At 47.7% G+C, this 18,193-nt stretch overlaps 1 protein-coding gene across 3 annotated transcripts in view; it reads left to right on the plus strand.

Moving 5' to 3' along the window:
- MTMR14 (myotubularin related protein 14) overlaps positions 1 to 18,193 on the plus strand; it is an 88,186-nt gene that overhangs the window by 31,098 nt on the left and 38,895 nt on the right. For all 3 annotated transcript variants that reach the window (XM_083601096.1, XM_083601097.1, XM_083601098.1), the window contains exons 9-14: positions 2,648 to 2,722; positions 11,344 to 11,410; positions 12,864 to 12,949; positions 14,221 to 14,297; positions 16,109 to 16,145; positions 17,304 to 17,374. In XM_083601096.1, coding sequence (XP_083457222.1) covers positions 2,648 to 2,722; positions 11,344 to 11,410; positions 12,864 to 12,949; positions 14,221 to 14,297; positions 16,109 to 16,145; positions 17,304 to 17,374 — 413 coding nt within the window. The remainder of the gene's footprint in view (positions 1 to 2,647; positions 2,723 to 11,343; positions 11,411 to 12,863; positions 12,950 to 14,220; positions 14,298 to 16,108; positions 16,146 to 17,303; positions 17,375 to 18,193) is intronic.

An 18,193-nucleotide genomic window follows, 5' to 3' on the forward strand; every position in this document is an offset into this window, starting at 1 on the left:
TCATTCACCAGGGAATGGGCGGAAGGAGCTGTCGGGTCAGAGGGCGGTGTTCCAGGGCAGATGAACCTTGGTGCTATTTTCCTGAAAGTCAGAGAGTGTCTGTTTAGGTGTTGGCCGGTCTTGGCAGCACCGTCGCAGACAGCCCCACCTTCGCACTTGCAGCCACAAGAGGGCCTAGAATCTGCAGCAGTTTTGGGATTTGCTGCTTCTGTCCTTCCCCACTGCTGCTCAGGCGATCCTCTCTGAGAAATCCTTTTGAAAGCATTCAGCCGAGAGGCTTGTTCCTCCCATAGAAAAGGACGCCACAGTAACGTGCTTCACAACGGGGAGACGTAACGCAGGTGGAATACGGTTGCTGTGAAATCTAGCAAGCGTGCAATGCCACACTCCACCGTGTCTTCCTCAGCACTTATGAACCGCCGTAAATCAGGATTCGGAGCTCAGGAGGAAGGCTTTGAAAGCCACTTAATTGTGGAGAAACAGGGCCATTCATTTAGGCAGGGATTGCCAGCTTCTGTATTCTAGGCAGCCAGTGATGTTTCCCTCCCAGGCTGGTCTTGGGAGGGGCAGAAAGGTGTATTTTGCTACACAAACTGGCTTTTTCAGAGATGTGTGGAGCTGAGAGGGACCTTGGGGGTCGTCTCATTCATATATGGTGTGTGTGTGTGTGTGTGTGTGTGTGTGTGTACACACACCGTATTTTTCGCTCTATAAGACGCACCAGACCACAAGACGCACCTAATTTTTGGAGGAGGAAAACAAGAAAAATATATTCTGAATCTTAGAAGCCAGAACAGCAAGAGGGACCGCTGTGCAGAAAAAGCAGCAATCCCTCTTGCTGATCTGGCTTCTGGGTAGCTGCGCAGCCTGCATTCGCTCCATAAGATGCACACACATTTCCCCTTACTTTTTAGGAGGGAAAAAGTGAGTCTTATAGAGCAAAAAATTCGGTGTGTGTGTGTGTGTGTGTGTGTGTGTGTGTCTATATATATAGAGAGAAAAAGAGAGAGTGTGTGTGTGTGTGTGTGTGTGTGTGTGTGTGTGTGTTGAAGGAAAAGCTAGACACTTCCTAAGCCAGCCTCTGTCCCACTGTCGAATAGCTTTTACCAGGAGGAAGCTTCTAGTGCTTAGCCAAAATCTCCTTCCCTGCAGACTCCACCCATTTGTTCTAGCCCTGCTCTCTGGAGCAACGGGAAAACAAGTTTGCACCGTCTTTTGGGGACTGAGCATGCTCAGTGGACACAGAACGCTGAGTGGGGCAGAGACCCAGAAAAAGACAGAATGAAATAGAAAAGATGGAAGCCTGAAGCCAGCCCTTCGGATATTTGAAGACGAACATGTCTCCCCTTAATCTTTGCTCCTCCAGGCTAAACATACCCAGATCTTTCAAATGCTTCTTATGAGACCTTGTTTCTAGACATCTTGGTCTCCCTTCTCTGGGCATGCTTCAGTTTGTCAGTGTCTTCCTTAAAATGTGCCCAGAACAGGATAGATTACTGCCGATGATTAGCCAGAATAGTGCAGTACAGAGCAGAACTCCTGCTTTTCGTGATCAGAGCACTATATGTCTATTAATGCACAAGTAGTGCAGTCGCCATAATAAAGCCTGTGCCATCTAGTCATTGGGGCTTCTCAGGAATGAAACACATGTTGTTAGGCTTGGCACTGTACACTTAAAAATGTTTCCTGCATGTAAACAAACGAGGGACATGAAGGCTATGTTAACGTGTGGAATATTTTTTTAAATCTGAAAACACTGCCTTCGTATATGTGGAACCGAGTTGAACGTTTGACCCTACCTCATTTTAAATTTGGTAGGACTGTCAAAACGGGATGGGGGGGGCCAACTGGCCGTTCCCAATTTAGGCGATGAGAAAATTCAGTGCCTGGAAAAGTCGTTGAGATGCATAGAGATGTCATTGGGGTAAATGGCTTACAATGACAACTGGCGTGAGACAGCCAGCGTAGTGTATTGACTGTAACGTCATACTAGGACTGGGAAGACCTGAGTTCAAATCCTACCCAGGTATGAATCTTCAGGAGGTACCTGGAGCCACCCACTGTCTCTCAACCTCACCTTATCTTAACAGGGTTTCTCTGAAGATAAAATGGGAAGTCCCGTTTGTATCAGGGAAGAGATATAAACGAAATAAGTAAATAATACACCAGGATACAACTAAGGCTGCAAGTGGCCTTGGGAACAAACTCCCCCTGAATTCATAGGGACCTAATCATGAGCAAATCTGCATAGGCTTGGGCTGAAAGTCTTGGACCCAAAGCTAAGCTTTAGATGAGAGGAATAGAGGAGTAGAATACACAGACCTGTTTGTAGTACAGGATTTCTAGTACAGTGGTACCTCAGGTTACATACGCTTCAGGTTACATACGCTTCAGGTTGCAGACTCCGCTAACCCAGAAATAGTGCTTCAGGTTAAGAACTTTGCTTCAGGATGATAACAGAAATCTGGCTCCGGTGGCACAGTAGCAGCGGGAGGCCCCATTAGCTAAAGTGGTGCTTCAGGTTAAGAACAGTTTCAGGTTAAGTACGGACCTCCGGAATGAATTAAGTACTTAACCTGAGGTACCACTGCACTTCCTTCATCACATCATCCTACCCCTGATGGACCTTGTGCCTCTTTCTTTGCAGGATTATGTTGATGCTCCTCTCAGCATCCCAGTCTCTCTCACCGAGCGGTTGAACATTGACTGGAGCGAGTATCAGGTAAGATGGCAGGTCGCAAGGACCAAGGTTCCCCCTGACCCCTGGATGGTAGACGGGGCATAATGTCTTACACTGTAACCAGTGTTTCTCAAACTTGGACCCCCAGCTATGTTGGACTACAGCTCCCATCATCCCTGACCACTGGTCCTGCTAGCTAGGGATGATTGGATTTGAGTCTAGCAACAGCTGGGGACCCAAGTTTGAGGAATACTACCATAAACTCAAGAGGATGTTTGGTATGGCTAATGTTCTGTATTTGTGTTGATGTGATTCTCTCTCCTGTTTACTGAAAGCTGCTTAATTCAGTTAGTTTATTTCTAGTATTTTATACAAAGTTGTACGGATTCTTTTTTTTGCTACTGGTGTTAACGATGAACGCTAGTAACGTCTTTGAATTGCAATTGTCGTTCATGTGATACGTTGAGAACCATTTTGGGCACAATTTTGTGGGAAGGTTCTACAGAAATCAACAAAGAAATGATGCTTCAGTAATTGTTCCACATAAGAGGCGATCTGTGGGCTCCTGGGGGGAAAAGTTGGTGACGGTGGTAAACAGTATGCACATTTAAAAAGTGCTTTTATGGTCTGTGTCTGAGTTGAGCCCCCCGCCCCCGCCCCCAATAACCTTCTGAGCCTACCATCAGAATTTCACCTTACCCACTTTTTCTCTCTGGAGCTGAGAGCAGTTTAATTCTTGGTTCACGGGCAGCCTCCTCCCCCAGGTAGCTAGCCCTGCTTGACTTCCTTCAGTTGCAAAATTTCATTGTGTCCTTTCTAGCCATTTTCTGAGCCGATTGGGGTAGGAACAGCAGTGAGTCCACTTAAGAAGGAGCCCTGCTGGACCAGAGAGAGGCTACTTCCAGTGTAGCACTCTGTTTGCAATAGTGACCCGCCAGAAAACTACACACAAGGCACAAAGGGAATAGCTCTTCTCTTGGCATGTCTCAAGCCTATGTTATTCAGAGGTACCCAGGTGTACTTTTTCAAGCCAGGACAAACATTTCCGGGGTAAATTTGCAGCCTACTTTTCTGACAAGCAGTTTATATCCAAAGTGCTTACAGTACTTCTTAAAAATGTACGAATGGCATGTAATAATAAGAACATAGCTGTCAACTTTTCCCTTTTCTTGCGAGGAATCCTATTTGGAATAAGGGAATTTCCCTTTAAAAAAGGGAAAAGTTGACAGTTATGATTAATAATAATAATAATAGTGTTAAAACAATTTATGTGTTACCTTTAATTTTGAGAAGAAAGACCAAGGCACTTCTCAAACAAACAAAAGCCGACAGCAGAAAAACCGGTACAAAACAGGACTCTAAATCAGGAATGTATAAATAACGCCGTTAAAAAGTTTCAAGTGCCTCGAAACACAAAGCGGCGCCTCTTTAATTGCAAAACACGGCGAAAACATGCTCACAATGGGAGGGCATGTTATCAGAGAGCAGCAATCCATTAAAAGCCTGCATAAATAAGTGGTTTTTTCAATTCCCTTGTGTGGATTAAGCTGAAGCCGTTCCGTGTATGTATATAACCAGTGTGTAGGTCAGAGGGGGAGGCGCGCTTGAGAAGCTTTCTCAGATGTGGCCCGAAACTTGGGTGCGTGTGAAGAGGAAACGGTTCTGCTCCACCTAAAGAGATGGAGATCTGGCACGACCCCACGCTTTGCTTGCTGTCATCTGGACAGCATTGGGAGAATGATTTCCTGAGCACTCCTGAGCTTGTGAGTAGTTTGTTAGACGATAGAGCAGGGCGGTCCGGGCCGTGGGTTGCATGTGACCCGCAGGCCTGTTTTGGCAGCCCTCGGCAACATTCAAGAAAAAATAAATCTTAAACCTTAAAAAGATTTTTTTTGTGTCAGGTGTGGTTAACGAAAGTGCGTATGCCCGTGTATTAGCTTTGTTTTATAATTAAATCTATTATTTGTGTATTTAATATTATATTTAAATAAATTAATTGTGCTTATTAAATGTTATTACAGCGGTACCTCGGGTTACATACGCTTCAGGTTACACACTTCGCTAACCCAGAAATAGTGCTTCAGGCTAAGAACTTTGCTTCAGGGTAAGAACAGAAATCGGGCTCTGGCGGCAGCAGGAGGCCCCAGTAGCTAAAGTGGTGCTTCAGGTTAAGAACAGTTTCAGGTTAAGAACGGACTTCTGGAACGAATTAAGTACTTAAACTGAGGTACCAGTGTAAACATTGTGAACACTTTAATTTATGATATGGGAATTGAGTTAAGTGTGTGGCAGCTTCTGTGTCGAAGTACAGTGGTACCTCGGGTTACATACGCTTCAGGTTATATACGCTTCAGGTTACAGACACTGCTAACCCAGAAATAGTACCTCAGGTTAAGAACTTTGCTTCAGGATGAGAACAGAAATCGTGTTCCGGTGGCGTGACGGCAGCAGGAGGCCGCATTAGCTAAAGTGGTGTTTCAGGTTAAGAACAGTTTCAGGTTAAGAACGGACCTCCGGAACGAATTAAGTACTTAACCCGAGGTACCACTGTATAGTACTCTTGCAGCCCGCTTGGTATGGAAGGTTGGACCGCTCTGTTACAGAGCAATAAATGTGCCTGAATAGTTGTGATTCCATCCTGCACTGCCTTCTGGGAAACAGGCTTGAGAAAACGTTTTGGAGGATCCTGTCTGTCTGTCTCTTACTCTCTCACAAACACAATTTCTGCATGTGTTGTCCTGAAACAGGCTTGAAGTACCAGAGCATTTTTGTTGCTGACTTACACCCTTTTGCCTGTCTTCGAAGATCTAATTCCACATTCCCTCCCATGCCTAAACCAAGTACAGTGGTACCTCAGGTTACATACGCTTCAGGTTACATACACTTCAGGTTACAGACTCCGCTAACCCAGAAATATTACCTCAGGTTAAGAACTTTGCTTCAGGATGAGAACAGAAATCATGCTCCGGCAGTGCAGTGACAGTGGGAGGCCCCATTAGCTAAAGTAGTGCTTCAGGTTCAGAACAGTTTCAGGTTAAGAACGGACCTCCGAAATGAATTAAGTACTTAACCCGAGGTACCACTGTATTTCTCACCAGCCCTTTCCCCCCCTTTCCCTTTGACACACACAGCATTTAAGGTTGGAATCAAGGTTCCCTTTATTTCTGTCCTAGTCCTTTCTTTTGAAGCAAGACTTCCCTGCTTAGCCTTAGAGTTTTCAAGATAAGTGCTTCCGCCCAAAGACAACGTGCTATAGCACCATTTCCCAGAACAGGAACAGCATGCGTCTTCTATGAAGCGAAACAAGGGAGGGCCCGGAACTGACTAGGCCGCCACAAGACTAGGTGGACTGTGTCCCTCACCTCTTGTAGGTGACTTCCTTAAAAATAACATTTGCTGTAACATTCAACACATGCAGGGTAGTGTCTCCTCACTGTGCTGAAAATCTGCTGACAACAAAGCAATGGCCTGTAGCGTTCTGCTGGTGCCCTGCAATTTCACCTCAATTCTGCCAAGCGTGGCTTGCCGTTAATTGCATTTTTGAGCACATCCTTGCCGGCGAGAGCTTCGCGGCGGAATGTCAGTCATTTTCTTTTGATTCCTCGGCAGCCAGTTGGCGCTCGCAACTTGGTGCGTGAGAGGAGATAACCCACCTGTTTCTGTGGCAGGTTTGGCCTTCAGTCCCCACCCACCAACCTAAGATACTCTGGATTGGCAGCTACAGGTTGTTAAAAACCAAATGAAACCCTGCTATGCAGAACGTGAATTTGTTTAGAGCTGAATCATGGAGAAGACGAGAGAGAATTTGTGGGAAATGAATGGCCAAGTATATAGATGGCCAGTAATGTGTCTTATGTGGCGCTCTAGGGTGACTTCTGGGGAATCGCTTGTTACGGACCTCATTTTTCTAAAGCATTCATCAGTGCTTTGCAGCTTCCACCATTCAAATTCCCCACAGCACCCCTAAAAGAGTATTGCTCTGGGGGAATTGTGGGAAACTTCTCCCCCTATTTTTTTTTTTTGACAAAGTAATAATCATAAATAAATAAGAATAAAAATGTGCACCCCACCACCGAGACCATTCCATTGTAACTATCCAACCTCCCAAAATTTCAACACCTCTTGCGATGGTTTGACCCCTTTCCGTTTTAACAGTACGAATTCTGCAAACGCCTTCCATATCTCCTCAAAATCATTTCTCCTGAGTATTCCCTGTCTTACCTTAATGGCACGTGTTAATTTATCATTAAAGGCTGGAATTGTGGGAAACTTAAATGGCAGAAGTTGCCCGAGTCTGATCAGAGTGCTACAGATGCCAGTTGCCAGTGCCTGTATTATTACTATTACTATTTATTAAGATTTATAATACCGCCTTTCATCACAAGATCTCAGGGCAGTTCACAATTAAGCCCAAGGAAGCCTATTAGCATAAGAGGCACTTTTGCTTAAAGGCTTGGTCAAACCCGAAGCAATAGCACAACGGGGGCCTATATTAGTGGGGCAAGGAAGCAAGCTGTAAAGAGATTTCTTCCTTAGGTACCTTGTTGGAGCAAATGTGCTGCCCCCTTTTTGCCGTAGCCATGAGCGCTGTTCTTATCATTCATTTAATTTATAAACTGCTTCCCAAAGTGATTTGCAATAGAACAAAAGCCTGTATAAGTAAGTTTCTTATGGAAAAACAGTTTATAGCAACAGCACATACATAAAATCAATTCAGGTGCAGTATAGAGACCAAGTGAGATAAAGATCTCAATTTAGAAGGCTACAGTCGTTCCTTGGTTGCCAAACGCCTTGCGAGTCGAACATTCCTGCTCCCGAACGCCTCAAACCTGGAAGTGAGTGTTCCGGTATTCAAACTTTTTTCAGAAGCCGAACATCTGATGCGGCTTCCGCAGCTTCCGATTTAGTGCAGGAAGCTCCTGCAGCCAATCAGAAGCCGCGCCTTGGTTGCCGAACGTTTTCGGAAGTCAAATGGACTTCCGGGTCAGATTCCGTCCGACAACCAAGGTACAGCTGTATTTGAAAAAGGAGGAATGTCTTTAGCAGGTGCTGAAAAGGGAGCACAGAAGGTGCCAGTCTTACTGTTTGCTGGGAGTGGGGGAGTTTCAAAGGGTATCTGCCACCATGATTGGTTGGGTATATAAAAGCCGAAAGTACCTTTTGAGTCTCATCATCGTACACAAGACCACACTCAAGTCAGCTTACAACATGATTGCATCATTGCCAACAACAAAAGTAAGGTAAAGGTAAAGGGACCCCGTTAAGTCCAGTCACGGACGACTCTGGGGTTGCAGCACTCATCTTGCTTTACTGGCCGAGGGAGCCGACATTTGTCCGCAGACAGTTTTTCTGGGTCATGTGGCCAGCATGACTAATCCGCTTCTGGTGATACCAGAACAGCGCACGGAAATGCCGTTTACCTTCCCGCCAGAGCGGTACCTATTTATCTACTTGCACTTTGACGTGCTTTCGAACTGCTAGGTTGGTAGGAGCAGGGACCGAGCAACGGGAGTTCACCCTGTCGCGGAGATTCGAACCGCCGACCTTCTGATCGGCAAGCCCTAGGCTCTGTGGTTTAGACCACAGCGCCACCCGCGTCCCTTACAACAAAAGTAGCCCTAGGCAATAAAGAAAACACATCAAAAGCTATACTGTACCACCAAATTGAACAGTTCCCACATAAGTCATAATAAGATCTAGGAATAAAGGTGAAATGAATTAACACCAATAGCAGCAGCAACAACAACAAAAACCCAACGGAAACTCCTAAACAATACCCTAGCCCAAGAAATCTTTTCAGCGGGCTCAGCTTTTGTAGCTGGAGTCAGTCTAGGGCTCCAGGTGGGGGGAAAAGGCTAACCTGGTCCCAAGCCACATAAGGCTTTATGCACCAAAACTAGCACCTTGAACTTAACCTGGTAGCTGATTAGCAACCTGTGGAATTATTCCAGCAGAGAGGTAATGTGGGAACGCTGTTCCCAATGAGCAGATGAGCCGCTGCATTTTGCGTCAGCTCCAGCTTCCATGTCTGTGTCCAGCCCCACATATAGTGCATTGCCGTAACCCAACCACTAGAAACTTGTAGTGGAAAGTTTCCAAAAAGCGCTAACCTTCAGGATATAAACTTGTATGGTGGATGCCGAGTTCTGCCATTCTTTACCAGCCCAGCCCATCACCACTACAATCTGTCTGTGTGTCTCTGTCGCTCTTCACGGACAAAGTGTGATGCAACTTGGGCGAGAGGGGATACCCTTTCCAGTCTTTGACCAGAGCAGCCATTCTTCATTCCCAAAGTTTGATGGATCCCTGTTGTGTTTGTCTTCTAGCTCTCTCGAGTCACCTCTGAATAATAAGTGACAGGATCTTGGGGGTGGGGGGGGGGGACAGACACTGCCTGGTAAACATCTGTGGGGGCTTGAAGACTCCTCTCCCTCCTGACTTGCTGTCCCTGGGATCTTGTCGAGCCATCCAATCCCATGCCAGTTGCCGAAAGTGGGTTAGGACTCTGCAGGCAGCTTGGTGGGGTCATTCCGAGACCAGTGCATTGTGAAATTTCTGGCCCAGCCACCCCAATTACTGGGGGAGGCTGCTGTTCCTAGGAGGGTAGCAGTTTTCCCTTCCCCTGTCCATTCCAACGCCCTCCTGTTACTCACGCACTGTATCTGTTTTCCGCTGTGAAGAGCTCACGGACTGAGCTTCCCCATTTTGGGGGGGGGGCACTTGGTGAAGTGGGTCGGGACGCAGCAGGGCATTCATAGACTCTAATCAATGCTTCAGAACGCGCTCCGCCGCTGGGCTGTAACAGTTCTTTACTTTAGGTGGTCCTGGACGCACTGTGTGATTCTGTAGGAACCAAATTCTCCTGAACAATTGAGTAATGAGTCAGAAATTAGAGCTCTGTTTCCTTCTCCTCCCCCTGCATTCTGAAGTTTCCTTCCAAAATTCTTTTTGGGTAAAACAGTTACGCAAGCGTTCCATGCTTTGCTTCAGATCCAAACGTCACAGCTAAGAAACTTAACTGATGTTGCAGCTGGACCAAGAGTTGCAGCGTTGTGCGGCAAAGTAGAATCTCTAAGTGGATTGTCGAGCTTGCAGGATAAGTCCCTGCTCAGATATACAAGTCAGAAGGGACCCTGAGGATCATCTCGTGCAGCCCGCTTGCAGTGCAGGAAAATTCAGCTGTCGCATATGGGAGTCGAACCTGCAACCTTGGCATCATCAGTACCACACTCTAACCAGCTGAGCTATCCAGGCTTGGGCACATCGCTGTACTTCAGTCCAGCTTAATACAACCTTAAATACAAAATCCACTACTGCCACTACTTAACTCTTCGATTACTTTTCTCTGCTTCCCTTTTCTTGAATGTACTTAAGCCCAGCCTCCCTCCACCCTGGGGCTCTCCAAATGGTGTTGGACTCTAGTTCCCATCATCCCTCACTTTTTGGCCGTGTTGACTAGAGCCGATGGGAGCTCTAATCTGAAATATTTTTAGGGTTACAGTCATGCAAGCCTGACTAAAGTTGCAAAATGCAGGGCTCTACATGGTTTTGGACAAGGAAAAGGGTGGTGCAGCATATTCTTTTAGAGGGAGCATAGGGAAGACAAGCCAGTAGTGATGTATGGAAGTGAGAGCTGGACCATAAAGAAGGCTGATCGCCAAAGAATTGATGCTTTTGAATTATGGTGCTGGAGGAGACTCTTAAGAGTCCCATGGACTGCAAGAAGATCAAACGTATCCATTCTTAAGGAAATCAGCCCTGAGTGCTCACTGGAAGGACAGATCCTGAAACTGAGGCTCCAATACTTTGGCCACCTCATGAGAAGAGAAGACTCCCTGGAAAAGACCCTGGTGTTGGGAAAGATGGAGGGCACAAGGAGAAGGGGACGAGAGAGGACAAGATGGTTGGATAGTGTTGTCGAGGCTATCAGCATGAGTTTGACCAAACTGCGGGAGGAAGTGGATGACAGGAGTGCCTGGCATGCTTTGGTCCATGGGGTCACGAAGAATCGGACACGACTAAACAACAAAGGGAAGACAAGAGAAAGCCTGCTTGTGTACCTTCTAGTTCCTGAGCCTCCTGCAGAAACCAGTTGCCTTCACTACCACGGAGACCAGAAACTTTTCCATCATTCTTTCAAAATGAAAACCCTTTTCTAGGTCTTGCAGATGCATGTGCCCATCAGAGCCTCTGCCTTGCCCCAAAGTAGCCTTTCCCCCTTAACGTTTGTGTTGTGACCTAGAGAGCCTGCAGCCCTCTTTCCCTTGTGATCCCACAGATGAAGATGGTGGTTGTCAATCTCGTTTGGGGTACTTGGCAAGTGGAGAGGCTTAAGCGTCTGCCCCTAAGAACAGGAGCTTAAGATGCACGTCCTCCAACAATACAGGAGGACTCTATGAGAGCCGCCGCAGAGAGTGGTTTCCTGCAAATTAAAGGCGGCTCTGCATTCTCCCACTTCTTGCTTGCATGCCAGTCTTCCCTAACTTGCCTCTTCGTGGGGGAACAAAATGTAGAAACGAAGCAGGTAATAAAATGCAGGTTAAGTGTTTCAGGTAACGAGTGTTGAGCAGGATTGCAAAGATGCTCCAATACACATCACTTTATCTGTTCTCTTTTTCTCTCTCTCCTCCCTTTCTCATCTCTTGCCCTCCCCTCCCCTGCAGAGCTGGGACCTGGTGCAACAGACACAGAACTACCTGAAGCTCCTGATCTCCATTATTAATGGTGACGGTGAGGTTTTCTTCTTGTTGTGGAGAAGGTGGGAAATGGGGGGAGGGTACCTTTTGGGGGTGGCTTATTTGACTACTTTAGAAAACAATGCTGTGTGTGTGTGTGTGTGTGTGTGTGTGAGAGAGAGAGAGAGAGAGAGAGAGAGAGAGAGAGAGAGAGAGAGAGTTTTGAAGAAAACTCCATGGCAAAGAAACCTCATGGCTAAAAGCAGGGGAATTGAGGGTTGGGCTTCTAGACTTAAATACAGTGGTACCTTGGGTTACATACGCTTCAGGTTACAGACTCCGCTAACCCAGAAATAATACCTCAGGTTAAGAACTTTGCTTCAGGATGAAAACAGAAATCGCGCCACCGTGGCATGGCAGCAGTGGGAGTCCCTATTAGCTTAAGTGGTGCTTCAGGTTAAGAATAGTTTCAGGTTAAGAACAGACCTCCGGAATGAATTAAGTACGTAACCAGAGATACCACTGTATTGGCATCCCCTTCAATAATCTGAGCTGAGCTGCAGAGTGCTGCTCCCTATGCATTTAAAGGGCTGTTGCCTCTGGTCTCCTGTGCACAGTGCACCCTGCGTGTCTCCCAAGAAAGCTCTCGTGAAATTTCTGTAGCTGAGACTTTTGGACGCAGCCACTCCATATACCCTGCTTTTCAGAGGCCTCTCATTTCGCTTTGCTCGGTGAGCTTTGCCTGTTGTGAGCTCCGCCCCTGTAGCCGACTTGCCTCCCAATCTGCCCCCTCTGATTCGCTCATCGGGGCTGAATATAAAAAGGTAAAGGGGACCTGACCATTAGGTCCAGTCGTGACCGACTCTGTGGTTGCGGTGCTCATCTCGCTTTACTAGCCGAGGGAGCCGCCGTACAGCTTCCGGGTCATGGGGCCAGCATGACTAAGCCGCTTCTGGCGAATCAGAGCAGCGCACGGAAACCCCCTTTACCTTCCTGCCGGAGCGGTACCTATTTATCTACTTGCACTTTGACGTGCTTTCGAATTGCTAGGTTGGCAGGAGCAGGGATTGAGCAACGGGAGTTCACCCCGTCGCGGGGATTTGAACCGCCAACCTTCTGATTTGGAAGCCCTAGGCTCTGTGGTTTAACCCACAGCACCACCCACGTCCCTTGGGCTGAATATACAGGGCAGTTATTTGGCTGGATTTTACTCACAGTGGACCTATTTAAATCCACAGGCCTAACTCCGTAATTTTCAGTGGGTGCTTCTGCTGTTTCCTTTCTCCCGTCCCCCAGGCTTCATATAGTCCCTTGTTGCCTGCCTTGCAGAGCCTGTCCCCGGAGAACGCTGTGCCTTGTGCATCTGGCCTGGCATATGCCACCGCATCTCCTGGGGGGCTAGCGGAGCCCTCGGTGCCCCGGGGGGCTTTTCATCCTGAATGCCATGCAAGTAACACAGCCTTTTCCCCTCCCGCCTTTTGCTTTGCCTTCCTGCTGGCTCAGCGCAGATGACAGTGGGCTCCTGATACACTGTATATCCGGCTGGGACAGGACGCCTCTCTTCATCTCCCTCCTGCGCCTCTCCCTGTGGGCTGTGAGTACCAATGGGCATGTTTCCGCAGGCGAGGCAGTCGCCAAGGGGTGCAGCCGGGACCTGGGAAGGGGGCGTGGTGGGTGGAGAGGGGGCGGTCGCTTTTCATTCGTACCTGGATTGGCAACAGAGGGACCTCTGTGGTTCTTGCGGTGATGCTTCCCCCCCCCCTTTCTTCTTCAAATGCACGAATCTGCTAGTAGAAAATACAATGTTCAGCACACTAAATTACATAGGGTGCTTTTTGCATTGCTGGTACAGTTGGAAGAGGCAGCAGCTTTCAGAACTGAGGACACCTTGCCCCACTATTCGACTGGGGAAGAAGGTGGGGGTTTGTGGAACAATTAGGGCTGCCTTTGGGGACAGAGAGGGCTGGAGGATATGGGACAACTTGAGTTGCACCGAATTAAAATCTTGCACTCCTTGTCTGCTAGAGCCTCCATACAGAGCTAATTCCAGAGGGGCAGGGAAGGAAGCGAGGTCAAACATTTGCTGGTACCTCCAGACTGGCAAAGGAATCACTGCCAGGGGCAGAGCAAGAAGGCTTGGTTTGTGTGTGACCTTTATTTTCAGGTGAAGGGCCCCCCGCTGTGGACCCCCGAAATCCTTAAACTTAATATTCTCTCCCATTTTGGTTTCTAGGCTGCATATAGCTGAAACTTTTACTCCTCCCTTCCCTGTGACCTTAGAGGCCAGAGTCACACGCTCTCTCTCTTAACAAAAACTGAATTCCTTGATGTCCTCTCATCCACATCCCTTATTGTTCCTTACCGTTTCTTGTTCCGCAGCAGGAGCAAATTGTGTTCGCTCAAGCAAAAGTGCATTGAGTCTATTGCATTTGCATAATTTTCATTTGCTGATAAAGCTGGGATGTCGGGAAATGCAGGGAAAAAATCTCTGGAATGAGAGGCGACAGGAAGGGTGGAGAAGCAGCAAAAAGAAAAAGGGTGCCTCTTAAGAACTGTGGGTGTCAAATTTGTCCCAAGGTGTTTGTAAAACGTCACAGCTTTTTTTCTCCTATAACACTGAGGACGAGAAGCTTGCTTTTTGTAAACGGAGCTCCCCCCGTGTCTAGATTGCATATGACCTAGCTTTGGAGAGAATTGCGGGCATAGCTTCATTGCATTGACAAGAAACCATTTCTCAGTCATAGGAACACAGCGCTTTGGCTTATAACCTGTTTGGGTCTCTCTTCCACACAGCTGCAGGGGGAAATGCAGGGCAGCTGAATGTCATTGTCATTTGTGATGTATTGTCAGTTTTTCGTTCTTTAGGATGGGCTGATCCATGCATCCCTGGAACCTGCGGAGATCCTTTATCTGACCGTGGCCTATGACTGGTTCCTCTTTGGGTAAGCAAGCAGGCTAGAACCAGGGAGGGAACAGTAGGACCAGCTTCATAGAATCATAGAATCATAGAATCATAGAGTTGGAAGAGACCACAAGGGCCATCGAGTCCAACCCCCTGCCAAGCAGGAAACACCATCAGAGCACTCCTGACATATGGTTGTCAAGCCTCTGCTTAAAGACCTCCAAAGAAGGAGACTCCACCACACTCCTTGGCAGCAAATTCCACTGTCGAACAGCTCTTACTGTCAGGAAGTTCTTCCTAATGTTTAGGTGGAATCTTCTTTCTTGTAGTTTGGATCCATTGCTCCGTGTCCGCTTCTCTGGAGCAGCAGAAAACAACCTTTCTCCCTCCTCTATGTGACAACCTTTTATATATTTGAACATGGCTATCATATCACCCCTTAACCTCCTCTTCTCCAGGCTAAACATGCCCAGCTCCCTTAGCCGTTCCTCATAAGGCATCGTTTCCAGGCCTTTGACCATTTTGGTTGCCCTCCTCTGGACACGTTCCAGTTTGTCAGTGTCCTTCTTGAACTGTGGTGCCCAGAACTGGACACAGTACTCCAGGTGAGGTCTGACCAGAGCAGAATACAGTGGCACTATTACTTCCCTTGATCTAGATGCTATACTCCTATTGATGCAGCCCAGAATTGCATTGGCTTTTTTAGCTGCCGCGTCACACTGTTGGCTCATGTCAAGTTTGTGGTCAACCAAGACTCCTAGATCCTTTTCACATGTACTGCTCTCAAGCCAGGTGTCACCCATCTTGTATTTGTGCCTCTCATTTTTTTTGCCCAAGTGCAATACTTTACATTTCTCCCTGTTAAAATTCATCTTGTTTGTTTTGGCCCAGTTCTCTAATCTGTCAAGGTCGTTTTGAAGTGTGATCCTGTCCTCTGGGGTGTTAGCCACCCTTCCCAGTTTGGCTTCAGATTGGATTAATGCAGTTTCCCCTAACTCATTTGAATTTGAGGGTGGGGGCTCCCTACACCGCACCAGCCATTTGTTTTGCAGGTGAGCATATAGAGACCCTCGCACACAGTTGCACCTGTGCACCCAGCCTACAGCTGTGAGTGATAATCTGTGTACTGGAGCACTGATCATAGAAGGGCATCTCTGATTTCCCAAGACCATGCAGATAGAAGCTTAACTTTAACAACAACAACAACAAACAATCGGTCCAGTATACCTGAAGGAGCGTCTCCACCCCCATCATTCTGCCCGGACGCTGAGGTCCAGCGCCGAGGGCCTTCTGGCGGTTCCCTCATTGCGAGAAGCAAAGCTACAGGGAACCAGGCAGAGGGCCTTCTCGGTAGTGGCGCCCGCCCTGTGGAACACCCTTCCAGCAGATGTCAAACCTGACATTCAGAAGACATCTTAAGGCAGCCCTGTTCAGGGAAGTTTTTAACGTGTGATATTTTATTGTATTTTTGGTTTTTATGGAAGCCGCCCAGAGTGGCTGGGGAGGCCCAGCCAGATGGGCGGGGTATAAATAATAAATTATTATTATTATTATTATTATTTATACCCCGCCCATCTGGCTGGGCTTCCCCAGCCACCCTGGGTGGCTTCCAAAAAAATACTAAAATACCGTAATACAACTTAAAGCTGCCGTTGAAGGCTCTGGTCCTTCCCAGATTAGCTTGTGGTTATGCGACCAGCAAATCCAGCATTGGCAAATCGGAACCTGTTTGCCAGGAGACCTTCAGTCCAACCTACTTCACAGCTAGACTTCCACAACAGACTTCCAGCCTCTGTTTCCTTGCTTGCTCTTGAGTTTGAATGCTACTTGGTTTCCCTCCTTCTCTTGCAGGCACATGCTAGTGGATCGACTCAGCAAAGGGGAGGAGGTGAGTGTCGCTGGCGGGGGGGGGCGTGTCAAAAGAGCGGCAGTGATGTCAGCGTCCCATGGCGGACTCCACCGTGGCAAGGGAGGGGGTGGGATGAGGCAATGGTCGCCAGAGGCGTGCAGGTATTATCTGCGCCCAAAATTTTAGCAGGATAAGCTTAAAAATTTGCATCCTGTGTCACGGGACGCCAAGCAGCTTCCCGCTTCCCATAATGGCCCAGAGCAGAAACCTCCAGCAAGCCTTTAGGCAGTAGACGTCGAACGGTGCAGCGATCAGGCTATTTCAGTTTAGAGAAAAAAGGCAAGTAAATTAGACACGATAGCAGCGTAGAGAAAGCAGATAGAGGGTTTTTCTCCTTCTGCAATGTAGAGAAAGTGGATAGAAGCTTTTCTCCCTGTCGCATAATCAGTCGAAGCCAGAATTAACCCCTGAAGCTGGATGGTGGCGATTCAGCGCGGAAAATAAAGGAAGCACTGCTTTGCCCTGTGCCCTTAGTTAAACTGGGGGTTGGACCACCCCAAGATTTAACAATGTCTGCCAACTTGGATGGCTCTGAAAAAGGAGCGTTGGGCAAACTAGCAGTGGATAAGGTTGGGTCATAGTGAGTACTGGTTGCTAGAGATCACAAACGGGAAAATGCTCATGGCATACATGTTTTGCTTATGGGCTTCCCAAAGGTATCTGGTTGGTAGGATGCGTGACTGAAATTGGCTGCATTGGCCACTGAGTTTAAGCGTGGCTGCCTAATCATCCTTGGACGGGTCTTCCTCTTCAAATAAAACCCCTGCGCCATGATTTGTTCTTTTAAATTCCAGGATGCCAAAGTGATTTGTAACTCTTGTGGGTTCCTAGACCCTCCGGTCATCTTGACTTGGGCATGTGCAACACCTTTCCATAGCCATGTCTCCACTTTTATAATGTCAGCTCTGTGCGTTTGTGTTGTTTTGCCTTCTCACAAGCAGCACTCAGGCCTGGCCAGCAGGAGACACCTGGAAAAGTGTTGGCTTACGAGGGGGTCTTGCTAGGCTTGTGTGGTGGCGACGGCCCCTTTCCTGCAGAGATGAGGAAGGCGTACAGTTTGACAGCTGTCATTTACCAAGTGCTGTCGCCCCTTGCTCTCTCTTAACGCTTTCTCCTCTCTCTTTCTCTTGGCTCCAGATTTTCTTTTTCTGCTTCGATTTTCTGAAGCACATCACCTCCGAGGAGTTCTCGGCTGCTAAGCCGCCAAGGTAAGGAGAGCCCACAGTAGGAGCTTCCTGCTACCAAAGGCAGCCTAAAAGAACGGAGAATCTTGTTAGCGCACGCTCTTTCTACTGGGAGATGGGAGACCCAGGTGCCTTGGCCCAATTTGCTTTAATTTATTCTGCAGTGAAAACGGGGCCACAGCACTTTCTCTGAAGAGGTTTGGGCTGCAAAGTCCTACATAAGAAAAAAAAAGTGGCCGTGAGTTTTGGTCGGCGCATGGGGTGGGTCAGCGGGTGAAAGGGCCTCTCGCCTCCTACCGGTTGCTGTTAAAACATCACTGCAGCTGTGGCAGTAGCATCACACCCCTTGAAGATGGTCCAGAATCAGCAAGCAGTGCAGAATTTGGCAGCCAGGTGCCCCAAAGCTGAATTGTGTTACCGATCCTTAAAGAGCTGCCCTGGCTGTCTGTTCTTACCGGGCACAATTTAAGGTGTTTACCATAGAGCCCTATACAGCAGGGGACCCAAGTCCATTGCATGCCAGGCTATGCCTTAGGGTCTGAAAGGAGATATCCTGCTTGCAGTTCCATCAGCAGTTGTGGTTTGCTGTGTGACAGGACAGCGCAGGGCCTTCCTTTTCTGTTAATGGCCCCTGGGATGTGGAACTCTCTCCCACTAGAGAGAACAGATGTCCCCCAGATTACCTGGGTTTTTTTATTTTAAATGAAAGACCTTTCCCCCCCCTGAAATGGCTGGTTTTAAGAATTGTTTTCTTCGGCTCTAAGATTGCTTGTTTTTTGTTTTAAAAAAATTAATGGTACGGATAGTGTTCAGCGTTCCTTCTCCAAATGGTGGCTAGCAAGA

Source organism: Podarcis filfolensis (assembly GCF_964270895.1).
Source record: "Podarcis filfolensis genome assembly, chromosome: 2".
NCBI lineage: Eukaryota > Metazoa > Chordata > Lepidosauria > Squamata > Lacertidae > Podarcis > Podarcis filfolensis.